A 26,493-nucleotide genomic window follows, 5' to 3' on the forward strand; every position below is an offset into this window, starting at 1 on the left:
AACGAAAGTTTCTTAGATAGTGGAGAACTGCAACAGGTGATCATATTTTCGAATGCAAACACGCGTCGATTTCGATAGATTTCTCCGACTTACCGACAACGAATCCATGTTGGACAATCGGGGCAGAACCACATTTAACTGGTGGACAAGTTGGGGGAGGAGGAGACCACGAACCCTGTGCATTACACGTCACAGTCGAAGACCCGTGCATCACATAACTGAAATGAGAGCAAAACAGAATACTTAGGTGTATAATCGACCCCAGCCAACGATTGCAGGGTAGCGCTTGACAATAAGCTAAAAATAGCTTTCTCGTGAAGAAATATTTACATGGTTTTATAACAAACAGGCTTTTTCGAACACAACTTGCAAACATATTGTGACAAAAAATGCCTTACGATATCACAAAATTGATGTCACGCGGAAACAGCTTTGGCGATGTTTGGTAACAAGTCGACTGTTCTCACCCGTTGTCGCATGTGTAAGTGACGTTATCCCTGAATCGACCACTAGTCTTGCTCACTGATCCGTGAACAACATCCGGGAGATTTGGACACTCGACTGGAACGCACTGACCTGTAGGTTCGCCAAAGGTCGCATCTCCCCCGCATTCGACAGTGACGACACTACCACCGGACACGTGACCGGTCACGCATCGATAATTTACAACACTTCTGAACGTCACTCCTTGATGAAAAGCTGCAAAAACCGGAACAACGGAAGTGAAAATATATTCTGCGCACATTTTTTCGTGTGATTTTAGACCCAAGTATCAAAAAATGATAACACAAAAACAAACTTTGTATATAGTGATACACCAGCAACGACATGACGTCATAAGTCTTCATAAAAATGCAGGTCTACATGACTCTGATCAGAATCGTTTTTTGTACTTCATAATGCGAATGTAAATAATTAAATTTTACCTGAGGCTGGTTCAGCATTGGGTAAGGTCGGGGGTGTTCCGCAATTCTTCGGAGTGCAGGCTGGTGCTGGAAAGTTGAACGCACCGTCGCTTCCGCACGTCAGAACAAGGGATTCTCCGTACTCATGTCTGGAGACAGACAACATGAATTTTTTGTTTTCACAAATTTCAAGCAAGGTCATTTTAAGGAATGCAAACAACAAGTTCTAAGTGGCTTTGCCTAAATCGACAGAATAACCGCCTAGGTGTGAAGTGGTGAAACTTCGAAAACATTTCGGGTAATACAAACATGTTTGCTACTGTAATCCTAGACAAGGTCTGATTCACTTACCCGAAATCGCACTGGTAAGTAGATTGGTCACCAAACCGTTGCTCGGTATCAGCCTGGTCGTGGGCGCCGTTAGTGGCGACTGGAGCTGACCCACACGATACACGCTCACATGTTGGGGTTTGCACTGACCATTTTCCACTAGCAGTACAGACGGTAAACGATTCACCCACCAAGACGTATCCTGCAGGAAATCGGTGGCATTTTTAATACAAGATAACCTGGGTGGAAATATAATAAATGCCAAAAGAACTTAACAGCTAAATGCAAAACGAAAAACTTAAGACAGTTTTCGTAAAACAAAGCAAACAATTTGTACATACGCAATATTTAAAGGTTATTATTCGCTTCAGTTAAAATTTTTACATTTTGATTTTGTAAATAGCGCCATGGCCAAGACTAAGAATTTTTTTCAATCAGAAAGCATCATTAATAAAGTACAACTGCCTTCATTTCTCATTTCTATCGCAAAACTTGGAGAGCCGTACTCAGATGAACAATCACGGCCCAAATCACAAAGTTCTGTTAAAAGAGACGCAATTTGCTGTAAAATCTTACCGGTGTTGCATCCATAGAGTGCCGCCTCCCCAAACGTGTAGTTGCCTTGCGCCACATGGTGGCCGTTGACGGGGTCGCTGGGTGGAGCGCAGTATACTGGAGTGCACAAGGGATTAGCGGGAGACCAACTTCCGTCGGGTAAACAAGTTGTCTGGTAATTGCCGGAACGAATGTAGCCCGGGTTGCAGTGGTAAGTTGCCGAGTCACCGAACTTCAGGCCTCTCGCATCTGCGGGATGTAAAATGCAGATTTCGAAGACGTTTTTGCTCAAACGTATCCAGAAAAATGGCAATATTTATGATAACGGGAAACTATAAAGTGCTAACATAAGCAGGCGTATATTAAAGCGAATCAATGGAAGCACTTAAAATGAAAAGGAAAAGTTACTCACCGTCGTATCCGAAAGTGAGAGGAGGTGGAGTTCCACAGTCAACTTTCTCGCACAACAATGAAGTAGCCGACCAGCGTCCGTCCGCTTGACACGTGATTGTGTCCTGCCGGAAAATGTAACCCCTAGCGCACGTGTAAGTTGCTTCACCGCGGAATATTGTAGAATTAGCTGCAAAAACAGTTTTAACATCTTTGTAAGACAAATTTAGGAAGGTTGCTTGCTGTGTTTGGAACAAAACGTGAGGTTGATAAAAGTTCACAAAGGAAGTGTTACTGAACTGCGCTGAAAGTGCAATCAGTCATTGGGCAAAAAATCCCCAAATAAGTGTAAATAAGAGTTTGATTTTTTGGAATCGCTTGTATATTCTCTATGGCTGACAGAGACTCAGTAACGATAAGCACAAAATGGTGATGAATAATCCTAAGTCGTCTGTCCTAAATCCTAAGCCAAATAAGTGTAAAACGACAATTTTTACTGCCCAAGAACGCAAAGCAAGGCACAAAAACTCTTTACAAACTCACTTTGAAGATGTGTGTTCGGCAAGCTAGGGGGATCCCCACATGGCACAGGTTCGCAAGTCGGTGGTGAATGATCAAACTTCTTGCTATGCTGACACGTCAGTTCGTATTCGCCTCGCAGGTTGTGTCCAGGTAAACATCCGTACTGTAGTTTGTCCTGTGTGTAAGTGAGAAACACGTCAACTACCAAGCAATACATATAGGATTTAAGGTAATTGAGTAAATGCTGTCATGTATGCCATACAATGCAAACAACAATTAAAAGTAGGTGAGTTGCAGTTTGATATGACATGGAAATGCCAGCACAATTTAAAGACATTGATATCCAAAGTCGTTCTGCTATAATAGATACACACCTCAAAGACATAGTCAGTTTTATTGGTTTTCATAATGCCGTTGGCAATTCCTTTGCCAGCACCACAAGACACCCTTGAGCATGTTGGTAGAGTAGCGAGGGGAGCTGCAAATCCGTTCGCTGTGCCCGTGTCTACGTGGAAGCGACGGTCGGCCTTGCAAACGTACGTATCTTTGGATGAACTCTCGTAACCCCGGTCGCACGCATACGACACGCGTTGTCCGAAGGTGAACTTGTCGCCCACACGCCGTCCGTTAGCTCTGCGTTCGGAGAATGCAGGTAACTTTTCTGGTCTATGTTGTTGATTGTATATAAACACTTATCACTTACATATTCGGCAAAGGTGGGCAAGGAACGGGCTCACATTCTGGGTATGGTTTTGACCAAGTTCCACTTGGACCACAGGTTGTGAAACCAGTCAACCCAGCTTGTATCCTATATCCACTATCGCAAGCGTAATGCAATGTTTCTCCAAATACGTGTCCGCCCGCGCCAACAGATCGCCTTTTACGTAGTTGAACGACATCTGGCGGCACAGGTTCTGAGTCTGCGTCGCCGCTTGATGTCGCCTGCGCATCGTCCCCAATTCCTGATCCTGGAGTGGCAAACACGGATGACCGCAACAACACGGGTGCACTGGACACTAGATGGCCATTTGCGACCGTCGGAGGTGGATTGCAAGGCACTGGGTGGCACTCTGGAGCATGGGGCGTCCAGTGTCTGTAGGCTCCACAACGGATCGTATCTAAACATTTAACAGCATAGTTTTAGTTTTTGTTTAGTTAACTTCTTGGTTAGTTCTTACGGTCGCCAGTCATGTAATATCCATGCAAGCATCGGTAGGTGACAGTGGATCCAAATGTCCGTCTTGATTTCGTCCCTCCATTAGACATTTCAACCACCCCATTTGTGACTGTAGGATCGCCACCACAGCTTACAGGCTGACATGCTGGCGGGCTAGCAGGTGACCACTCACTACAAAGAACGCATTAAGGTTTGTTTTTTACTTGCATATCCACCAACGTCACAACAGTGAATGTATTGAACTTATAGTACTTTACAACGAGCTTTAATTGCTTTGGGTTGATCACAGCGTACTGTTCTTAAACGACAATACACACAGAACTTACCCTCTTGCAGTGCAGTGCAATGTTTCCTCACTCCTGTTACCTGTGAATTCGTACCCGGTGTCACATGCGTAAGACACAGTCTGGCCAAAATGAAATTTCGTTCCGGCTTCAGCGAGCAATTGTCCATGCTCTCTAGGTGGCGCCACACCACAGGGTACCGGTTCGCACGTCGGCGCGGGCTGGTCCCAGGAACCGCTGGCCATGCAAGTGAGGGACCCGGCGGCTTCAGATTGTCCGGAGTTGGCAAACCGGTAACCAGCGTCGCATGTGTACTGAACTAAATCCTCGAACAGATATTCTCTTGAGGGGTTTGTGCGGACAGTTGTGGCGGAGGGTTGTGTACGGGTGAAATGACCATTGCTAACGTGAGTGGGTTGGGGACATGCAACCCTGCGACACGCCGGGGGTACCTGAGGACCCCATTCGTAGTTGGTTTGACATTGGAGTCGAGCACTTGACGCCGGATGCAGTTCGTAGCCTTCGTCGCACACGTATTCGAGTGTGCTCTGGTAGAGGTATGACGATAGCTCCACTCTGAAACGATATGACGGTCATTGTGGAACATAGGTATGGAAGTCACTCGCATTAGAATACATAAACTGGGACGACCCAATCACGACGAATAACCATAACCATTTAAAGCATTACAAGTTTTAAGTCATAGCCAGCGAACGAGCTTTAATCATAAAGGCAACTTACGGTTGGGGAATTTGTGCCAAGCAGAAATCGCTCAATTCGCGTATATTAACCACTATAGCCCTTTTCTCATGCACATGTTTTTGGGTCGTATTACCGCAGGACACGTCTGTATTGTAACCTCGACGAAAAAACGCACACTAACCTGCCATTGTCGATACCAGTTGGTTCAAAACACGTCAAGGGGCTGCAATTTACAGGGTCGGTGGGAGACCCACCACTTCCTATTCCCCACAACTTGTCAGCTTGACAAATCAAACAGATATTGCCGGTTGCACATCTCTCACCGATTCCAGATCCTCCAACTTCATACCCTGTGCATTATGTCATTCACATTGAAGATTGTATTTAGTTGGAAAGATTACATCTTGCATTAATAAGATAGCTTGACAGAAAGAAGACCACTTAAAAAACTTGGCTTAATGGAAAGCAATCACACTTGTAGCTACAGAAATACGTACCTGGGTCGCAGGAATACGAAGCGACGGACAGATATGTGGTAGTGGTCGTATTCACGCTTCCGTGAGTCACCGAGTGCGGATTTCCGCACGATACAGGGTCGCAAATTGGAGGCAGTTGGCTCCACATTCGGTGGGCCGTACACGTGATAGTTTTGCTTGAAGCACCTGACAATCAGAAAGTGGTTTAGTTAGGATAGTGTAACAAATAGCAGGTCGTGCTCATGTAAAATTAACAAAAGTGTACTATATTCCAAAGCCACGCTCTTTGTCAAAACAATAGGGATGCGCAAGTTTCAAAAAGAAGGTAAGTACGCCTTTTAAAGCGCAAACTTAGGGTGATTGACCGGACATTTAACTTTGTGAGTAATACAACTTCAACCCGAGGACTGCGCATGGAAAATAATCAGTAATAAATACGAAATGACTGAAGAGGGATTTTCCATTAACATTCTGGCAACGTTGTCCTCCTAAATTTACCCAATATATGTAAGCAGCATGGATGGCCACTGTTTGGACCTATTTGATCACATCAGATACATGCTTATATATGTTATATCTTAGTTTATATGCTTGTTCTTCAAACCAACCCGATCTCATTTGGTATCCAGTGTCACACGCGTACGTCACGTTGTGTCCGAATGTCACCGATCCGCTTCGAGACGAGATATGACCGTTGGCGACACCATGCGGTTCACCGCAAGACACGGGGATGCAGACTGGGGATGGGAGGTCGTAGGTTCGTGCTGCCGTGCATGTGAGAGTAGAAGAACCCGACATATCGTATCCTGGATAACAAAAAGTTTTTAAAGCAATAAAGTCGTTTTTAGTTTGGTCAAAGTCCAAGTTTGCTAATTTTTGTAAAAATAAAACCATAGAAATTCGATATTTAACAGTCGCAGCTGTAAATACACTGAAATGTAACGCAATACTCGCAAAGACATGCTTATTAGTTACAAGCAGGAAAAGAGTTTCTACAAACTGCAACAGTTATAAAATTTATGCTTGAATAAATTATTTTTAAAAAAATCCAAATCGGAATGGCGGAACATTAATTCTTTTAAATTCCAAAACTTACCGTCGTGACATGCGTAGGTGACTGTGTTTCCGTATGTCATGGAAGGTGTCAGAGTGTAGTGACTATGTTCCACGTGCGGTGGGCGATCACATGATACTGGGGAGCAAGTAGGAAGGGGTCCGGACCACGCCTTGTTAGCTTGACAAACTTTCACCGGTTCTCCCTGATGAAAACGAAAACCAGGGTTCCATGAAATATTCTAATGAGTTCCTTAAACCACTATCTTGTTTTAGGGCGTAGGCGACAGGATTACGAGAGCAAAGCCAGAAAATAGCAACACAGATATGCATGTTGAGCGGATATGAAAACCAAATGACAACAATGAACGTAAAAAACGTTGGCGTTGATTTGTTGGTTCTGATATATTGGGGATTCCGTATCAACGAAACTACACTTTCGCTGTTTTAGGGACAAAAACGTTTGAACAACACTGCCATTTAACTTCAGTCTTTGCTTTTTATGAAGCTGCACACATAAGCTGCGCTCTGCTGTGAAATTTACAATTTCCTACCGTCATTTCATATCCGACGTTGCATCTGTATTCCACTTCCATGCCGAACGTCAGCGCGGTGCTGTTGACGTGGCCGTTGCTGATTGACGCAGGATTTCCGCAAGAAACCGGAGGGCAACTGGGTGCGTTCGCATTCCAGGCTCCGTTTGCCTGGCAGACTACAGTATCACTCTCGCCGGCCGCGACCGCTACGTTCAGTCTGTATCCTGAATCGCAGGAATACGTCACCGTCCGTTGGAAGGTGAAGTCGAGTTCGTCTGTGGATTGCTGGTTGGTGTAGATTCCGTGCTGTACTTTGGGAGGTCTTCCGCAAGAGACGGGTGAACACGTTGGGGCTTTTAGAGGAGACCATGATCTGCGTGCCGTGACGAGTCGGTCATTTTGTAATACAATTCTATGGTGCCATGTGATAGTAAATTTACTGAACATGTTCCAATTGACTTCTGGTATCTTCATCAGAGTCTTTCGTTTTATTACAGAAAATTATAATCTCTTTTGAAAAAAACTGATTTGTCACATTTACCTGAAACGACCGATAACCTGCAGATTTTAAATTATTTCACAGACCGTAGGGTAAAAAAACGACTAGAGGAATGAAATTGGCGCTCTCAATAGTTGCATTTACAGTATTTGTAAACAAGTAGGCGGCATTTCATTTACTTGTTTGCAGTGCAGGTCAGCGTCGGAAATCCAACCAGATTGTATCCAGACAAACATGAATACTCGACCGTCCGCCCGAATGTGAACTCCGAACCATTGACAACAGTGTGTGGGGTCGAGGGGGGGTTTCCGCAAGAAACGGGGTGACATGGGTCGGGTTTCAGAGGACTCCATGTCCCCATGTCGCTGCAGTTCAGTCGAGTGATCGGGGTTGCAAGTTGATGTTCGTACCCGTTGTCACATACGTAGGTCGCCACGTCCTCAAACACATAACGTGCGGCACCACCTGGAGAAGGCAATAGAAACCATTATATGAGTTTACAGGAAAATAGATTAACCTTTATGATTGGTATATTTGGCTGTGTCTTACCCGATACAGATTGTGCTGTATAAGTGCCATGCGCCAAGGTTGGGGGTTCCCCGCAGGGTACTCTTTCGCACGTGGGCATCGAAGTTGGACCAAATGTTCCGTCCTCGAGGCAGTAAAGCACTCTCGTTCCTACACGACGTAAATCGAAACAATTCAAGAATTTTTTTGAAGCAAATTATGTGTTGGGCGCTCCCTGGAAAAACGGACCAGCACTTAAGGTGAATAGCGTAAATGTATTTGGGTTAAGCGTGGAGTCACCTTTCAGCTTGAAGCCATCGTCGCAAATGAACGCGACTGATTGTCTGAACACGAAGCTCGAGGTTCCATTCACGTTGGTCCCATGTGGAAGGTCGGGAACGGATTTGCACGGGACAGGTTCGCACGTGGGAGGTTGCGGAGCTGATAAAAAGATTTGGTAACGCGGATAAAAGTGCACAACAGTAATACGATATTGCGATCACCTGTCATTGATGCGAAAGCCGAGCGAGGTGCCAGCGCGGCAAAGGAGGTGGCTGAAACAAAAAAACTTTTCAGTGAAAGCGATTTCTGTATTTTGTTTTTAAACAGTGCTGTATTTGAAATTCGACCACATTGCATAGTGTTGGGTAAAGTTAATGTGTTTACCGTCATGTGACGTCATACCAAGACCGGACGCGTCACCACTTCCGGACGCATCGCTGCTCATAGACAAACTGGCAGAAAAGAACGATCTTGGAGCTGAAAATTATATATGTTTATGTCGCGTATACGAAACAGAATGACATCGCAAATACACAATCAATCGCTGAAACAAACGAGAATTGTCACAACAGAAACGACGCGTTGCGTTGTTCACTCTGTGGCAAGATACATGGTGACGTACCAAGTGGAGGGGGAATGACGGGGATATCGATGTTGGGGATCCACCGTTTGTCGAGCGAGCAAACCCAGTCACCGTCACCGAACATGTCGTAACCCGGCAGGCATAAATATTTGGTCGTGTGTTGGAATGTAACACCTGTAAAATATCCCGTGAAACCACAATCCGCACAAAATCTTTTCGTCAAAACAAAAGACTGAACAGTATTACATGTTAAAACAAGGTCGGAAAAATTAATATATTGTATCTGGAAACAGAACAGGCGATTTGTGGTTTTGGTGACCGGGTGAAGGTCTCTTCAACATGCGATTTTCATACGGTTGCGATGATGTAATTATATAATTTAAAGGCCTGTAATTTTCTTGAATTTTAGGTATTTCCTGAATTTGTTAAAGTTCCTTGATATGAAAAATAACTTGCCTGCAAAATTTGCAAGTCCATGAGGAACGTTCGGAGGATCACCACACGATACTGGGTGGCATTGAGGAGGTGAGTGAGAGTACGTTCGATCTGCCGTGCAAGTGACTGTGGGTTGACCACTCATGTAATATCCCTGGTCACATTGGTAGGAAATTTGAGTCTGAAACTCGGTTGTTCTGCAAAACAAACTATGTTCAAGAAATAGTTTTGTACGTGGGGCAGAAAAATAATTTTTGTCATTGGCCAGAAGCCGGAATCACAACTTGCGGTGGTAGGCTAGACCGTAGGCAATAAAGCAAAAACCGTTGTGTTTCTGATGGAGGTTAAAATTAACACTCAGCATAACGAAAACCACTGACAACATCATTATACATTCAAACAATTCATGCAACCAATCACAACTGACTTGTCGGCGTTTCCGCTTGTGATCTGACTATTCTTAACCCATTCGGGTTGAGGGCAAATCACCGGCGTGCATTGCAACTCTCTGGGGGGAGAGGACCACACACCCGTGTCAAGACACGTCAGGGTGGTGTCGAAAACGTCATAAGAAAGTTCGTATCCGGAATCGCAGGTCACGTGGGATGAGGATTGGTAGGTGGTGCCCTCGGTGACGCAAGATGCTGCGCGGTAAAATATGACGATTTCATTAGCGTTGTTCTTTTTTTGTTTGTTTTGGGGTTGACTTTGCCCACCAACGGCCTATTTCATATCCAATGTTTCACTGAAACACGAACTTTATTCACAAGAAAAATTTATAATATGTGGTTTAAATACATTAAATTAAGTTTTATGACTAAAATATTCGACATCATAAATTCTTTTTGATTCTTCAAATCAGATTTATTCTTTTGTCATCAGTGAGATTTTTTTACATTTTGCACCTAGAAATATACTTACCATGCATTGGACAGAGCACACGGCCACAATCCTTGGGCTCACACGCAGGCGGCACGTCGGGTCCCCAGCTTTTGTCGCTCAAACATTCCATGGTTGGGTTTGAACCGACTGTAAGCTGGTGACCCCGATTGCACGTGTACGTGGCCGTAGCACCAAAGGTCGTTCCCAAATCATCTAACCTTTGTTGACCAAGTTCCACAACAGGGGGATCACCACAGGAGTGACGTCGACAGGTTGATGCGTCAACTGAAACAAAGTAATATTAGTTGCAGTTGGAATTGTCACATTGTGGTGAAAATAGGTGATACAATCGGTAATCATTAAGAAGCACAATTTAGGGTAATTGCTACCATTAAAAGGAAAAGTTCTATTACAACAAACTCCAAACTGATAACAAAATTACACACCATCAGCTTGCAACGGTGGTAAACTCCACTGACGGTCTGCCTGGCACGTGACCTCAAACTGTGTGACGTCAGGTGAGAATTCGTAGCCGACGATGCATGACGAAGTGGCAGTCTGTTGGTAGGTGGTGCCAGTTTGATTGCAGTGCGACAGGGCGGGACAGGGAGGTGATCCACAACTAACAGGATTGCATACAGGATGACCACTCCACTGCTTGTCCGCCTGATGAAAGTCGTATTGCAATTTTAAATAAGGTTTCACGGCAAAACCGTTGTGTCTGGTGGATTTTAGGAAATTCCTTTCCGCCATTTACGTCTAACGACAACTTAGAAATAGTCGTAAATATCACGTGATTATGTCCCTCGTGTTTGTTACAAGTTTCAATTTTCTAAATAGAAACGCACTTGTAATTGTCAAAGTAAATTACATCCAATAATAATTAGAAAATCTGGAAGCGATAAAACCCAAACACAAATTTCGATGTCATGAAAATCTGACGCATTCGCCAGTTCTCACCAAGCAAGTGATCGTTAGATCTTCAAGTAAAGCTTCGTATCCAGCGTCACACGCGTACGTCACCGTGTCCTTGTACTTGGCAGGCTGGGTGTATGCTGAAAGAGTGGCGTGCGTTACGGTTGGCGGTGCAACGCAATGGATCGGAACACAACCGTCAGGTGGCGCTAAAGGCAACCAGGTTTCGTCGGCGCTGCACTCGTGGTAGTGGGTGGTCTGCTCAGTGTCCCCTTGCCTGAATACCAGTGGAATTAAATTATATTGACATTTTGAGCGCATTTTAACGTTTTTTTCCTGGTGTTTACTCTTTTAACACTACATATACCTGACAGTTACTAAAGGTTCAAAATCTTCAAAGATACAGAAGCAAACAGATAGTTACAATACACCACCTTAACCTGATTATTTTGGTTGCACACGTCAAGACCAATGAGGAGGAAATACTGGAGAGAAACCTACACATCCAGGTAAGTAAAAACTTACCTTGTCACGTGACCAGGGTTGCAGGTAAACGTGGCGTTGTGACCAAAAGTAATTCCACTCACAGTGCGTGCGGCATTGGGTAGGTCGTCGGGTAAACCGCACAAAACCGGGGGACAGTTGGGCGGCGACGAGCTAAACGTTCCTAAAAATAAAAACTCTGTTTCGCTTGATGTCTCCAGCAACCCCGCGCCTATTTTACCGTTTTCTGTGCAGGTGAGTTTCGATGTTCCCTCTAAGTAGTAACCACGATCGCACGTGTATTCCACCACGTCAGGGTAATGGAGGGAAGTGGGACTGCTGTGCAACCAAGTACTAGGAGCGAGAACTCTCTTTCTATAATGTTGTGTGAAACGTTACTTGTATGACTCAATCGAAGGCAATAGTTCTACTGGACATTTGAGGTTATTTAAAACTATATTTCCTCAATACTGAATTAGCTTTTGTGGCCTGACAATAATTCATTGCTGCCCATGGTCTTGGTTTCCACATGTGGCGTAAGGGTAAAGCTCCTAGACCAAATTTGACACTCGTCTTTTTTTTATTGTATCATCATAGGCGGAGTAACGCATACCCATTGTTAACGCGTGGGGCGGGGCCGCAATTCACTGGTTGACACGTGAACGTCACGACTTCCCATTGTCCTGTCGCCTGGCAAGCAAGGGTCTTTGCATTCGATGGCGCGCTCGGATCCATATAAAACCCGCGGTCACATTTGTACGTTACCTTGACAATAAAATATGTTTAATGCACTGTTTCCTTGGTAGTAACTTTCTTTAGTTTACCATGTCTCCGAACACGTTCCCAGTGGCATCTTGTGAAGAGTTGGCAACATTTACAGGATCGCCACACGGCACTGGGTCACATGACCAACCACTGACGTCAGACCACATGGCAGTTGCAAGACACTCAGTTATCCCAGGCCCTGCACACAGGTGGTAACTCAGGTAATTAGGCAGGCATAAGATAAACTACTTATCTGTTGCACAACAAACCCGCATCAAACTTGCAGTAAAGGTAAACAATGAAAATACACTACCTCACCACGACTAATTTCTTGTACATTTTACACGGTTGGCAATTTTTAATTTTGAAAACCTTTAAGTTCGTATCCAGTGTTGCAATCGTATTGAAGCACGGAGCCGAAGAGAGATGACGTCACGTTAACGTGCGCGTTTGCGACCTCTGGCGGTTGTGAGCAGTCGTGGGGATTGCACGATGGGAAGCCAGACCAGGTTCTGTTCGCCTGACACATGATGTCAGTCTGACCTTCATTAAAAATAAAAAATCATAAATAAATAACTACTGTATTTTATTGAAGTGCTTTGTGACCAGTGGGCAGCGAACTGTGTTCCGCCAAAATATGCCATTAAAAGTAGGCAGCGAGCTAAAAAATCAGTGCTGTGGCTTGAAGCATATTATGTGTTTAAGAGGATAACTTATTGTGGAACAGATCACGCACAAATATCTTTGCCACGACGAAATACAAAGAGAGTTTTATTTTTTCAGATCAAATTTAACATGTTAAACAAAGTAAACTTATTGTGTAAGAAGTAGGATACCGGGGGTAAAGGTCTCGTGGCCTGCGTGCTGCACATTGCCAAACACCTCACACTTTTAAAAAGCATTTTTTATCTTGCCAATTGCCACATGTACTAGTTTACCGAACCCAGGGTCTGGATCGGATTTTCACATTTTCGACTCTTGTCGTATCTTCTACCTGTTGAGTAATGTCCGTCGTGGCAGGTGTAATTTGCTGTTTGAAGGTAGGTGGTTCCTTTCGTGACAAAGAAGCCGTTGTCAATAGTAACGGGCATCCCGCATGAGACTGGCTCACACGCTGGGGGAATCCCCTTGTAATAGCCCTGAACAGAAAGTTTACATTGCGTAATAGCAAACACTCTTTCGTGTTTGTCGTATTGGGTGCTTGTTTTCATATTGAAGTATTTTTAGTGCAGAAGGACATTAAATTGTAGAATGGAATGCAAACTACATTTGCCTTATTTGACATTTTACACAATATACTGTGGACTAAGCTTTTCCAATGTCGTGTTGTCTGTTACAGTCACACAAAAGTCGTTTACAACATTTCAGAGGCTTTTGCATTGTATAAAAATAATGTCATTTGTCACATGAGCTGATTTTTTCTTGTATGTTGGATTGCACGCATTTTGTACACGTACTCACCTGTACATCTCCCTTTGCGGCGGTGCACTGAAAACCATCCGACAACAGTTTCAAGTCGTGGCCGACGTGACACGCGAATGCGACCACCTCGCCGTGCGAGTGATTTCGTGGCTTGTGGTAACCATTGGCAACCGCCGGGGGGGTTGGACAGTAAATTTTTCTACACGAAGGTCGATTCGTGCTCGTGGCACCTCCTGGCCCCAAGATTTCCATGAACGTCCAAGTTCGATCCGCGGAGCATTTTGCTGTGGTTGGTCCAGCCAAATAATAACCTGATGAGAAACCCGTTCATTTTTATTAACTTCAGATAACAAACCTTATTTTAGAAAAACATACAACAAACCTCGTTTAGTGTCCAATCGCAATATAATTTAAACGAATGGACATTAGAATCACATAAAATTTAGTATAATTTGCAGGTTTTGCAGTTGATGGTAGTGTAAGGTATACCGGCTTCTATATCAAGCAAACATATTTCAAACATTAAGAAAATTAACCACTCACCTTCATCACAGTCATATGCAACCAAGTTTTTGAATAGCTGTGACTGCGGAGCACTTCCCCCGATTGAGGAGCCGTGAGCAAGGGGAGGTGGTGTTCCACAACTAACAGGAACGCAGGTCGGGGGCTCACGGTTCCACAACCCAGTGTGTAGACACTCAAGGTCAACTCCACCCACCGCTTCGTAACTGTATGCAAATATACATCCTTTTGTAAACAAGCTGTGGAACAGTTATCAGGTCGCTTTTGAAAAGCATTAAACGTTAACCAACTTGGCTGTAATCACGTTGGCAGAAATACGCTTGTACAGTCGTTGTATTTGTTTTAACGCAGCAAGCTGGAAAATTAGTAAAAGCGTAAGGATAAGTGATATCCCTTCTTACCCGGGGTTGCACAGGTATGAAGCGACGGCCTTAAACAGAGTATGGTTGTTGAATTTTGCACCGTTCACGATATCAGGAAGTCGTCCGCAGTCGACAGGCTCGCATGTTGGTGGAAGGCTGTTAAATAAAACCTTCATTTATCTTTTTACGCGTAAAAAATCTTGGTCCTTCTACTTGATAGTCGAACCTCCAGAAGAGTTTCAATATCACAGAAGGAATTTAACTCGATACAGAATCACCACAAAAACAGAAAAAGAACAGAAAGGTACATATGGGGGATTTGCATATGACATACTTGGACCACGTTCGATCTGCGGTGCACGAAATATTTTCACTTCCTTGGATCGGGTATCCCTTGTCACAAACGTAATGCACAACGTCCTCGTAGGAAAATGTCTGCACAGATGCCTCCACGATCTGAAAATACATTGTTCTTTTTTGTTGCACCGGGCATAATATTCATTAAATTCAAAGCTCTTCCGGCAAAAATAATTTACTTGGTCGACGTTTCAGTGGTTATCCAACCGACCTCGTCAGGACAAGTACGTCAACGCAAACACGACAGCAAATACTTAAGCGTAAAAAATAAAGTTCACAGGCTTCGCAGCCAAGGCATTGCAGCCAAGCTGGATCAGCCACTTTTCACGACAAGTCGGAGCGAGATCTGAAAAATCAAGCTCCCGGTGAGGTTTGAACTCACGACCCTGGGCTAACCAGGCCCAGCGCTCTATCTTCTGCGTAAAAAATATATTTCCTTATCTCTTCACTTGTAAATTACCTGTCCATGGTCGGGAACCGCTGGCTTATCACACTTCACTCGAACGCACGTGGGTGCTGAACTCCAAGTAGCATTCGCCTGGCAAGGGAACAATAAACAATTGCCCAATTAAATGATTAAAAAAGTGCCTGTTCATGCCTAAATCCTAAACGCGGCAATAGCAATTCGAAGGACAAGACCCCATGTGAATATGACTACCATCGTCATGCTTACTTCGTAAATGTTATGCCTGATATCATTTGCAAATATGCTTTACAGGTAACAAATTTGTTTATCCAACAAACCACAACAAACATGTTACAAAAAGAGTGAATCAAGTGTTTTACCATGCACTTCATCAACGCTAACGTCGCGTCTTCAAATTCGTAGCCGCCGTCGCATTGAAACATCACAATTGACTGGAAGGTGGTCGAATGACCGTCCCACAATGCACTGGTGTCCGTCAAATCCGGCGGCTGTCCGCAGTCGACAGGCAAACAGTCCGGTGTCGGGTTTGACCACGTGGCTGACTCGGTGCAAGTGGAGTTGTTGGAGCCGTGCAAGATGTAGCCTTCGTCGCATAGGAAGTAAGATGTTGACTGGAATATGGTTGTGTCGCCTAGAAACGCATTAATGTTTTGAATATGTTGAGTACACGTTTTTTAAATAACCAAATGTACAGGAAATGTGTTTATGTATTTAAGCGTGGTTTATGTAAGAAACGAAATTATTGAAAGTTTATTTTTGTGCTTGAGTTAGGGTTGAGCCTTTTCTGGGTTTGTATTATTCTTGCTGCTGTTATTACAGGCAATGACTGTTGTTTAGCGAAATGTATTTGTTTTGTGCAAAAGCTGACAAATTTTAAGCTTGGAAATACCCGCTACTATGAATGTAGCCTCCTTCCCAAGAGTCCTAACCCATAATTTCATTATTTTACAACAAGTTCGATGATTTCGTTAATTAAGCCACTCGGTCCTCACATTTACGTGTTATGTATTTTCTCACCAAGCCAACTCACCAATAGAGAAGCCGTTTGCCGGCATCAGGGTAGGACCACAATCAACTGGGAAACATTCGGGAGGGAGGGCATCCCATAACCCGTTCCAACTGCACTGAAGCAAACTGAATCCCAACATTTCGTATCCGGGCAGACAGTGGTAAGATGCGAAGAACGGATAATATGTTTCTGCGTCAAAACATTTTAATCCGATCGAGTTTAGGCGAATGAGAAAAGGAGCACAACTTTTTTTTGTTTAATATTTCGATTGTAACGTTAACAGTATGTTCATAGCAGGGGGAGTCTCTTTAACCAGTAAAATTATGTGGCAGGTTCACGGTAGTTCGAACGGGGGCAAATGCAGTACCATCAAAAAGTGCGAAACATCACATGGTTTGTGACATACACAAATTTCGAGTGGATTTGGACAATCCTACTTTTACATATTTTGTCCAGTCAACAAATTGTATACTTGATAAAAGGTAACTTACTAGTTACATTTAGAACCCCGTTGTCAATATCTGGTAGCAATCCACAATCGACAGGAACACAATGTGGGGGTCCGAATTCCCATTCACCTGCGCAAGATAGCACGCTCTAAAAATTTTATTACCAAGACAAAGTTTAAAACAAGTAGTCCCCGCGCTATGTGGTGATTTGATACCACTGTCTATTATGGCTTGTGTATGGATACTGCAAACGCTACATTGTAATTGGACACGCTTAAAAATTAAAACCTACATTAACTATGTAAACTAACTACAAAAACTTTATTTAGCCAAAAGCAAAATGGATGCTGGTCTTCTGCAGGAAATGTCATTACTTCCATATATTACGTCCACAAGTACATTTGTGGTGTCAATATCGTACCGTCTGGGCCGCAAGCTACCACGTCGCTTCCAAACTGTTCGTAGCCCTGATCGCATGTGTAGTTAACAGCGTTGGGGAAAACGTAGGCATCTCCATCGAGAGTGTGACCCCCGTTGAGTGGGTCAAGAGGTGGACCGCATTCAATCGGCAGGCAAGGGGGTATGACTGTCGATGACCAGTTGCCTTCAGACAAAGGATAATATTTTTATTATTTAGTTTCTATTATGTCTTCTGGCACAATTGTATGCACTGTATGTCATCAAATACTTCCACGTACGCCACGTATAGCGTGTACCCAACTGCGTAATAAAAAATAATAGAATCAAACGCGATCTCTGCCGTGTTTTCATATGCGAGGCGTCTGACTACGGCTGTCACAGAAAGGACTATGTTTGTTGGAGTGCTCTAATATTATCAAGGTTTTCAGATATACTTCTATGGGGGAAGTTAAATGTGAAGCCATATAACAAACATTATACCAGCAGAGCATCTAACAAACAACTGATTCGTTCCAAGATTTCCATGACCTGAGCTTCACAGACTACTTTCGAACATCTATTGAGGAAAGTGTTGTCATGACTTGCATACACTCACCGTGCTCGCTGCAGTATATCTTGATGTATGGAGCCAGAGTGTAATATCCTGTGTTGCAATAATACAAAAACTCGCTGCCGTACGTCGGCGCATCACCCTCAAAATATCCATTTTCGTCTGGGGGCGGGGGCATACCGCAGTTCTTCGGTTCGCAGAAGGGGGAATCACCTGCATTGCCGACGTTCAAAGTTACACCCACATTTTACAGGAAGCCTTGCCACAGTTGCAGTGTTAAAGAAACCAACTGCGTCGAACTTACGTGACCAATATCCATCCGCGGCGCAGACAGCCTCAATCGGTTCCTGTTCAAATGTTTCGTAGCCGATGTCGCAGTCGAAGTGAATAACCGTTTCGTAAACGAATGAAAAACTGAAACACAACGCATGGCAAGCTGAAAACAGACCTGTGATTTGTACCAGGGAATTTTTCTTTTTCACTGTGTTTGGCGTTGGTGGTTGTGCATCAAAAACTGAATGGTAGTAAAAGTGTGGGTTTGTTGAATTAGCTCAATATATTGCTGCAATGGATGACAACGACTTGCATTAATTATTATTTATTTTGGAAAAATAAATAAAAACGATTCACATTGCAAAAAACAATCGGGGAAGTGCTTTAGAAACGTAGAAGCAAAATAGCCATATTATTCAAACATATTTAACTGGAACATCAATAGAATTATTGAACTGTATCGACATAATATTTTTTAGGCAGGAGACGGTGGCATTGTTTTTCGTCAATTGCAAGGTTTACATTTGAGGCATATGTACCCTATTGGTTTGAAGCATGTAGAACGAGCCTCGAGAAATCTATATGTTACACTATCTCACTTATCACTATTGACTCTAATTCTTCCACAATAATTTTTGTGAAACTCAAACAAACGGCATAACATATTCCGTTAACCATGCTTACGGGATTGTTACCCTAGAAGCCACCAGACTTCAGATCAAGCATTTAAAATTAAATACAAGCTTTTTCACTAACTCGACAAACTCCTGGTCCGAGAGGGTGTATACGTCATCAACACCCGGGAACGAGATCACATGGGAGGTGGAGTGTTGCCACATGAGGGGTTCGTAGCAGTTGACTCGTTCGCAGGTAGGAGCTTGTTCTCCCATCATGATGTCCTGAGGAAACCACTCTCCCGTTTCCAGACAAAGAAGGATTTGGGAACCGCTCAGGGTGAACCCGGGGTCGCATCTGTCAACGTTAGGAGTCAATTAGCTTGTAGTCTTTAGGCCTTAATGCGTTTTTGTCTGGATTTACATTGCGTATAGCTACAGGCGCTGCTATTGCCGCAAGTATTATCAGCAACTATTATCGCCATTAATTTGTAAGGGATTTTTAATGACACAAATTCACGTGAAAATGTGCGAGAACACAAGCAGTTAAACCAGCATGGATGGACGTAAATTATAAGCATCCCATTGTTTATACCGCAACCGTTTTTATTAAGAACTCTATGTTTGCATGCGGACGTTACGATAGAATATCTTCAATCTGTAAATGTTTCAAATTTTTCACAATCACAGAACCAACCCCCTATCATTATTACAACGTGCTGAAAATGTACACAACCAAAAAACCTAATCGGCGAAGAGGAAAATGACGATTTTCCAAGACTTACGCGTATGTCGCTTCGCCGCCGTAAACTTCCGAAGTTACTTCAACGCTTCCGTCCTGGATGGGAGGAGGTGGGCCGCACGGGATGGGGTCACAACGAGGCACGGAATCACTCCATCGACGATCAGCCTGGCAAGTTATTTCCGTCGCGCCTTTTAGTTCGTAGCCAACTTCGCAACTGTGGAGAACAGTAAATGTCAACCATTCAATTCACCAAAAACCAGTTATAAGTCCTCTAGCTCAACCACGCGGACGTTATTTAAAGAAGTCCTCTAGCTCCACCAGGCGGAGGTTATTTAAAATAGTCCTCTAGCTCAACCACGCAGAGGTTATTAAAATAGTCCTAAAGCTCCACCACGCGGAGGTTATTAAAATAGTCCTAAAGCTCCACCACGCGGAGGTTATTTAAAATAGTCCTCTAGCTCCACCACACGGAGGTTATTTGAAATAGTCCTCTAGCTCCACCACGCGAAGAATATTTAAAATAGTCCTTTAGCTCCACCACGCGGAGGTTATTTAAAATAGTCCTCTAGCTCCACCACGCGGAGGTTATTTAAAATAATCCTCTCGCTGGATAACAAGGATGTTATTTAAAATAGTCAAAGCTCTTCAACCCGCCTTCCACGCAACCTAAATGTTCCGGGAAGCATTCCCGCGTTTGTGGTAAAATGGGTGTTGAAGTGTAATACGCACGCAAATGTTATGATGGACTTGTAGGTGGTGGTCGTATATTGCATGTATCCGTTCACTAATCTGTCGTTCATCGGACAAACAACAGGACTGCAGAGGGGAGGGTGGTGACTCCATCCACCATTACTCTCACAACTCATCTGGGGAGCTCCGAACAAATCGAAACTAGAATCAAAATAAAAAAGAATCGCAAAAATATTTCGCTTCAGTGCCCACGCTTAAGTTCTGGCATCCGGATTATATTTTCTTGGAAAATGTAATTAAATGCTTCACACAATTATTTATGCAGTAAAACTGCATCAAATATCGAATATCAGTTTGTAATTTTATGCTAGCTGCACTGACGAGACCTTATAGGTGGAAACAGTGGCCATCTGTATGCAGCTTACACAATTCATATTATTGGCTCCACTATGCTTATCGTAATTTTATGCGTTTGAAAACCTAAAACTACATGTAATTTTAACACTCTTGCGAGGAAGAGAAGTAAAATAATTGTTATCGGCGGAAAAATTTGAATATGGAACGAGTAAACTTTCTAATTAATCAGAATTGTGCTTGAAGTTATTTATTTAAAACCGACGTTTCGTCTGCCATCCGGCGAGACTTCCTCAGGGTTATGTCAGCAATGATGCATCAAGCGCATAAACACTCACCCTGAATCACACGAATACGTGATGGAATCCGTGTAGACGAAAGCATCGGTGAACTGCTGAGTGTTGACTGTGAAAAATCCATTATCTGCGACACTTGGTGCTGGGCAGGGGACTGGGTGACAAGCTGGCAAAGAAGTCCAGTCTACAGTGGAGGTTGAAGGTTGCCACGCACAAGTCGTATTAGCGTTGATTAAACCGTTGCCGAAGGCATATCCTTCGTCACATTGATATGTGAGCTGGCTGTCGAACTCGAACGAAGAGATCACTCCTGGCACTATACACATAAATGGCATGAAGTTAATAGCATGCTTCCACTGTTTAATTTCCTAGGGCTGATAAATTGTAAAGCAAAACGTTTTATTTTTATATGAGTATTTATGTTTTATCAAAGAAACGCCAAAAGTGAGGGGACCCATCGAGTTGTTTGGAATTTTTGCTAAAATCGAGCATTTTGGGTTGTATAAAAAGTCCAAATAACCGTGTTTGTAGGCATCTGTCTTGTCGTCACTTTTAAAACATGATACTTCTATACAAAGACTTAACTTATCAGGTAAATCTGTGAGGCTAACCTACAACTTACCCACTGCTAAATGTCCATTATTAGGCAATGGCAGAGGTGGGCAAGTCATCGGCTGACAAACGGGTGCTGCTCGTAGCCAAGCTCCCACCGGCGAACATCTCCTTATCATCATGTCGGGAGCAGTGGTAGCGTCAGTGAGAGCCGCCGCTAGCTGGGGTTGAGGCGTAATATCATAATCGTTAGACTCGTACTCGGCTTGAAGCTTTGCAAACATGGCTTCCAGGGCGATGCCAAGTTTTTCTTGTTGCCTCGGCGAAAGGTTGGCTGTGGAAAACTTGTGGCTTAAGTTTGGAATTGTTTTGTTTTCTTTAAACTTGTCCCAGTAGTCGTGATTTTGACTACTTCATTACAGAGTAGGTTCTAAATTACATTGCAAAAGTATATGTTTTAAACCGTAATCTGAGATAAAATCTTGACATTGGTTGTACTCGACTCAGTGTTGATGTGGAAGGTAATATGCGTTTTCATTAAGGACGACATTTAGCTGCAAAAGCCATCTTACATTGCTTTAACTTCGGGAGCACCGTTTCATTCGACAACTCAGGCATTTCATCTCCAGCAGTCAGAGGTGCCATCGTTTCCATTATCTAAACACGCAAAGTTACACAACATTAACAATACAAAACGTCCATGGAACACTGACGTACAAATACTCTCAAAAAAAATAAGTGTTAAATTTCGCTGCAAGTTACCTGATAGCCATCATCACATGCAGTTAGAGCGGCTGAACGTGGCGAGAAATTACTGGAGTCGTAAACACTTGGGTATCTGACGTCATCGGAGTTCACAGTCATGGTGAAGCCGTGTGGAATGGAATCTATAATGCAGAATTTCCGGTATCTTAAGTTTGTACGTAAAATTAAACAAAATTTGAATGCCGTCGAATTAAACAATGCGATCAATTTTTCGCCAGCAACTAAGACAGGCAGAAACTTTTTTCGTTTCATTACCTGGAACGGTGCAGAAAACTGGATCACAAGATGGCGCAGCGCCCGACCAATCTCCTGTTTTCAAGCAGTGAATCGTGGGTGTTCCCCTAAGGGTGAAGTCCGTCTCGCAGTTGTACGTCAATTTGCTGCCGAATGAGTGTTTGGCGTGGGGATGGTATCCGGCCGTTTCCGCGTAAGCGACTTGTGGCGGTTGGCCACACGGTGTCGCCACACAAGACGGTGGAGAGCTGAAGCGGCCGGTGGCTAGACACTAGTAGCAGTGAATGATTTGTCAGAGATGGTGATATTTTACGCAAGATGATATAAACTTGACGTATTATTTTGTTTATATTGCTGGAGCTGCACCTTGAGCAACACCCAATTTCTATCAATAAATAAAAGATCCATAAAATTGCGAACAACGCCATTGCTTGTTTGTTTCAGTATTTAAAAACGTTCTGGCTTAGATGCACATAAACATTCTACTGCTACGATGGAAACTACACTTCCTAATCTGTAAGCTGATGTAAGTTTTACGCGTTGCCATTTTTAAAGTAACCTCGACTTGGTCGTTCTCTCCAGGAGCAATTTGAAAGCCGGCATCGCACGCGTACACCGTGACGTCACCATAAAACATATCGCTGAAATCGTCGAAGGGAGAAGGGGTGGCGTGGGCGACCCCTGGTGGATGATGGCAAGATATTCTCTCACAGCTGGGAAGATTTCCTGCAAAAGTGTATGTTAAGAAAGTGTTCACCCATAATAAAAGAGAAAATACCCTGGTTCCCAAACATATTATATCTTTACCGCTTTTATACAATCTGGTAAAGATGCAAGCGGACATAAAGTTATACTTCCCCGCCTGACGCCATTGATTTCAAACCGTAGGGTTGAACTGATTAGCCTGAATAAAACGATACTGGTATACAGGTGCTACAACCTATTGGTATGCCATTAGCGACAACTTGATTTAAAAGTCTCCCGTCATCAAACTGTACGTGAAATAATTTCGTTACCTGTCCACTTGGCGTCGCTGCCGCACACACGACTGCCAGGACTTGACGCGGTAAGCATGTATCCTTTGTTGCACTTGTAAGTTGCCTCACTCATGAAATGTGGACCAGGTCGATGTGGGCCATTGTTCAACCTTAATCACAACATCATGCGATACCAAATTTATTTGAAGTGTAGAAACAAAAGATTAAATGTAAATGAGTGCTGGTTGGTGAACACTGATATGAAATCTGCTTCGTCAAGACATTTTAACAGTTTTAATTATTTACAAGTACGTCACGGTCCACCATACTAACATAAAAACATAGCACACTAATATAATGAAAGGAACATGTTACTCAGACATGTTCAATTTAAATGTAAAGAAACATTCCAATTATATGACAATACATGCGAGTTCCATTAACTTTAATTTTCAAAACGTACGTTGCTGCGGCGTTTTCTACTAAAGGTGGTTCCCCGCAATGTACAGGTTCGCACACAGGTGGCGCTGTCGACCATTCGCCCGTATGTTGACAAATGCTTTCTTGAGCACCCGTAAGGTTGAATCCCGCGTTACAGGCAAAGTAAATCGTCTGTCCATATGTGTAATCACCGTTGACGATTTTCTGCAAAAGTCACGATCGCCCACGTAACGAAACTCCACTCAGTCAAAGAATTCCAAGCAAAATATCCAACAAATCGGTTTGCGTCAGTCATACACAAAGCTAGTTTAGTTCAAACAAACCTCTTTTCGTGAAATCGCTCCGTTTAGGAGAGGGTCGGGTGTGGGACAAGGGACCGGATCGCAACGGAAAGGATTCACCGATGAGTTCCACGTCCCATCACTCTGACACGATAAGACAGAATCCCCAACAGGTAAATACCCTTCTTGGCAAATATACCTAACCAAGCGTTTGATTCGTTAAGGGAGTTGATGAATGGAATTCGGGATACAATTATGACATGTATATTTTATGTTTCCGTAGTATCATGATCGTTGGTGAAGTGCAGCTGTGTCAATATCGTGGTAATTTTATATGACAGAATACTGTGTTGCTATCGTGTTGTCAACACTCGAGCTCTAGCTAGGCGACCTCTTCCAGGAGGCCGCAAAACATGTTACGATACCCATGGGTCAGTTGAAAAAGTCTACATTTTCTGGAAAAGCATCTTTTTGTGGCTATTTGGTAACGTTATTGTCACATCTGTGCAAAGATGCAAACTGTCCACATAAAAACTAATCTCATGGGGGAAAAATGTTAACGCATTTGTAAAAGTGATCCCAGTCCACCAAAAACATACCAATAAAAGTGGGCCACGAGCTGACTAAAGTTTGGAACCCATTTGTAAAATTATTGAACCACTAACTTCACGTGTGCTCCGAAGACGAAATCGACGGCGCCAAACAACAGGTGATTTCCGTGCGTTGCCTCGGGCGGAGTTCCGCATGGGACGGGTTGGCAGGTGGGTGGGGAGTTTGCTGTATCTGCAATCAACGTAAAATTTCAGGAAGTATGAGGAATCGAGAAAACTTTGAAACAATTTTTACCAACTACTGCAATATCAAAGTATTGCATGAATAAAGCAATATATCGAGATGTTTTATTTATTCAGAAGATCTCGGCAAGAACTTCATCGGTTAAAAATGACGTGGTTGGTTCAGCTCCAGAATTATATAGAGCAGTCCTGACTGACGTTACAGATCGTAGAAAAGGCTCGCGTGGGTTCTGACGCCATATACCATTGTTATCAGTCACACACTCGTAGAGGCAGAAAATACGCAGTACACGGCACAAAACGCTAAAAAGTACTTTAAACGTTGAACAGAAGTAATAAGGCAAATAAGTATTGTCCACATGAAATTGTGGTTGTTGCTGTTGTATGAACAGCGATTCCATTAGGAAACGAAAGATGTCTCTCGCCGACGCGCAGGATCTGTGGGTCGTTGAAATGTACTTTGTGTGTAGGTGTTTGCACACCATAAGTTCTTGCCGAAACGTTTTACATCAATAAAACAAGTCAAAATAATCTCGGGAGCTGCAGACATGTTTCGACCTTAAAGGTTTCGTCATTGCAGCTGTTGACTGTAGCAAAAGACGTCAATATTTCAACAGTTTGGGTCAGTCTCTATATTTTACGAATTGTGAGTGAATCCGTTGATAGTGTTTTAAAGCAATATATATTTGTTGGGTTTTGTCGTTAGGACGAATGGCAGTGTAGTTTCAGTTTATTCGTGAATTAGTTTACTTACCAGTCATCTTGTCACCCCAAGTACCACTTGCAAGGCAAGTAAGGTTATCCGTTCCAACCATGTCGTAGCCTTTATCACACGAATAAGTAGCAACTCCGTTGAAAACAGTGCTGTCCGCTGTGAAAAGTTTTTTTTTAAAAACTAAGTAGGTTTTGTACAAAGCACATGTCTGTCACGATATTTAAAACAACTAAAAGCAGGAAATTTAGGTTCTGGTAATCGATTTGTACCAATTCAAAATTCCTTTACTCACCGGATACTTGACCGTTAGTGATGGTCGCGGGATTACCACATGGTACAGGGTCGCAGGTAGGAGGTTGTTCGCTCCACGCTGGTCCGACCAAACATTCCAATATCGCGACACCGTTCAGGTTGTAACCGGTATCACAAATGTACTCCACAGTGCTCCGGAAAGTGTAATCACTACCTACAAAATTTGAAGTAACTTGATGAGGATTTTAATACACACCGACTGCATGTTGTATCTTATAGGTTTGCAGATTTCTCATTTGGAAATGATGTTGGTTTGTGAAAGTGGGGTAAAAAATGCAACCGCCGATGTTAGTGTTTCAGCATTAGTTTAAAGCTATTCCATCGTACAAAAACGAACAGTAAAGTGACAAAAGATTTTAGTGCCTTTATTTATGCTAAGGGATTTGTTTTACAAGAAGCGGAAAATTGATGTCAAACCATTTTCGTTTTGTCCTTTACCTTCGACTCGGCCGTTTGCGATGATCTGCGGGGAAGGACAAGAGTCAGGAGTGCAAACAGGTTGTTGGCCTTCCCATGTCGCACTTTCACCGCAGCGCAGAATGTCGTCACCGGTTAAGCTGCGAAAACACAATACTGTATGACGCACGATAGCCTACGTAAATACAACATTGTTTTCCAAAACTTTCATGTGGGGAAAGCTTCGTGGCTAAA

The 26,493-nt window shown here is 43.3% G+C and overlaps 1 protein-coding gene across 1 annotated transcript in view; it reads right to left on the bottom strand.

Moving 5' to 3' along the window:
• LOC145909746 (uncharacterized) overlaps window positions 1-26,493 on the bottom strand; it is a 76,248-nt gene that overhangs the window by 8,255 nt on the left and 41,500 nt on the right. The window contains exons 43-102 of the mRNA XM_082997127.1: window positions 26,281-26,399; window positions 25,823-25,996; window positions 25,570-25,686; window positions 24,687-24,804; window positions 24,064-24,220; window positions 23,763-23,944; window positions 23,339-23,469; window positions 22,882-23,048; window positions 22,344-22,593; window positions 22,086-22,210; window positions 21,896-21,980; window positions 21,394-21,657; window positions 20,814-21,087; window positions 20,161-20,322; window positions 19,472-19,645; window positions 18,829-19,044; window positions 18,104-18,213; window positions 17,845-18,012; window positions 17,251-17,433; window positions 16,872-16,958; window positions 16,402-16,569; window positions 15,731-16,002; window positions 15,405-15,482; window positions 14,922-15,043; window positions 14,627-14,743; window positions 14,247-14,431; window positions 13,743-14,014; window positions 13,276-13,420; window positions 12,654-12,824; window positions 12,341-12,480; window positions 12,130-12,281; window positions 11,758-11,891; window positions 11,559-11,700; window positions 11,079-11,310; window positions 10,565-10,784; window positions 10,158-10,403; window positions 9,664-9,880; window positions 9,258-9,433; window positions 8,841-8,975; window positions 8,603-8,695; window positions 8,440-8,490; window positions 8,237-8,377; window positions 7,979-8,107; window positions 7,609-7,894; window positions 6,949-7,303; window positions 6,438-6,600; window positions 5,950-6,147; window positions 5,363-5,527; window positions 5,047-5,215; window positions 4,206-4,739; window positions 3,881-4,050; window positions 3,406-3,820; window positions 3,077-3,335; window positions 2,724-2,877; window positions 2,203-2,370; window positions 1,812-2,039; window positions 1,257-1,437; window positions 927-1,054; window positions 468-699; window positions 94-218 (exon numbers count right to left, since the gene is read on the bottom strand). Of these exons, the coding sequence (XP_082853253.1) occupies window positions 94-218; window positions 468-699; window positions 927-1,054; window positions 1,257-1,437; window positions 1,812-2,039; window positions 2,203-2,370; window positions 2,724-2,877; window positions 3,077-3,335; window positions 3,406-3,820; window positions 3,881-4,050; window positions 4,206-4,739; window positions 5,047-5,215; window positions 5,363-5,527; window positions 5,950-6,147; window positions 6,438-6,600; window positions 6,949-7,303; window positions 7,609-7,894; window positions 7,979-8,107; window positions 8,237-8,377; window positions 8,440-8,490; window positions 8,603-8,695; window positions 8,841-8,975; window positions 9,258-9,433; window positions 9,664-9,880; window positions 10,158-10,403; window positions 10,565-10,784; window positions 11,079-11,310; window positions 11,559-11,700; window positions 11,758-11,891; window positions 12,130-12,281; window positions 12,341-12,480; window positions 12,654-12,824; window positions 13,276-13,420; window positions 13,743-14,014; window positions 14,247-14,431; window positions 14,627-14,743; window positions 14,922-15,043; window positions 15,405-15,482; window positions 15,731-16,002; window positions 16,402-16,569; window positions 16,872-16,958; window positions 17,251-17,433; window positions 17,845-18,012; window positions 18,104-18,213; window positions 18,829-19,044; window positions 19,472-19,645; window positions 20,161-20,322; window positions 20,814-21,087; window positions 21,394-21,657; window positions 21,896-21,980; window positions 22,086-22,210; window positions 22,344-22,593; window positions 22,882-23,048; window positions 23,339-23,469; window positions 23,763-23,944; window positions 24,064-24,220; window positions 24,687-24,804; window positions 25,570-25,686; window positions 25,823-25,996; window positions 26,281-26,399 (10,931 nt within the window). The remainder of the gene's footprint in view (window positions 1-93; window positions 219-467; window positions 700-926; window positions 1,055-1,256; window positions 1,438-1,811; window positions 2,040-2,202; window positions 2,371-2,723; window positions 2,878-3,076; window positions 3,336-3,405; window positions 3,821-3,880; window positions 4,051-4,205; window positions 4,740-5,046; window positions 5,216-5,362; window positions 5,528-5,949; window positions 6,148-6,437; window positions 6,601-6,948; window positions 7,304-7,608; window positions 7,895-7,978; window positions 8,108-8,236; window positions 8,378-8,439; window positions 8,491-8,602; window positions 8,696-8,840; window positions 8,976-9,257; window positions 9,434-9,663; window positions 9,881-10,157; window positions 10,404-10,564; window positions 10,785-11,078; window positions 11,311-11,558; window positions 11,701-11,757; window positions 11,892-12,129; window positions 12,282-12,340; window positions 12,481-12,653; window positions 12,825-13,275; window positions 13,421-13,742; window positions 14,015-14,246; window positions 14,432-14,626; window positions 14,744-14,921; window positions 15,044-15,404; window positions 15,483-15,730; window positions 16,003-16,401; window positions 16,570-16,871; window positions 16,959-17,250; window positions 17,434-17,844; window positions 18,013-18,103; window positions 18,214-18,828; window positions 19,045-19,471; window positions 19,646-20,160; window positions 20,323-20,813; window positions 21,088-21,393; window positions 21,658-21,895; window positions 21,981-22,085; window positions 22,211-22,343; window positions 22,594-22,881; window positions 23,049-23,338; window positions 23,470-23,762; window positions 23,945-24,063; window positions 24,221-24,686; window positions 24,805-25,569; window positions 25,687-25,822; window positions 25,997-26,280; window positions 26,400-26,493) is intronic.

This window comes from Ascidia mentula, chromosome 1 (assembly GCF_947561715.1).
Source record: "Ascidia mentula chromosome 1, kaAscMent1.1, whole genome shotgun sequence".
NCBI classification, from domain to species: domain Eukaryota; kingdom Metazoa; phylum Chordata; class Ascidiacea; order Phlebobranchia; family Ascidiidae; genus Ascidia; species Ascidia mentula.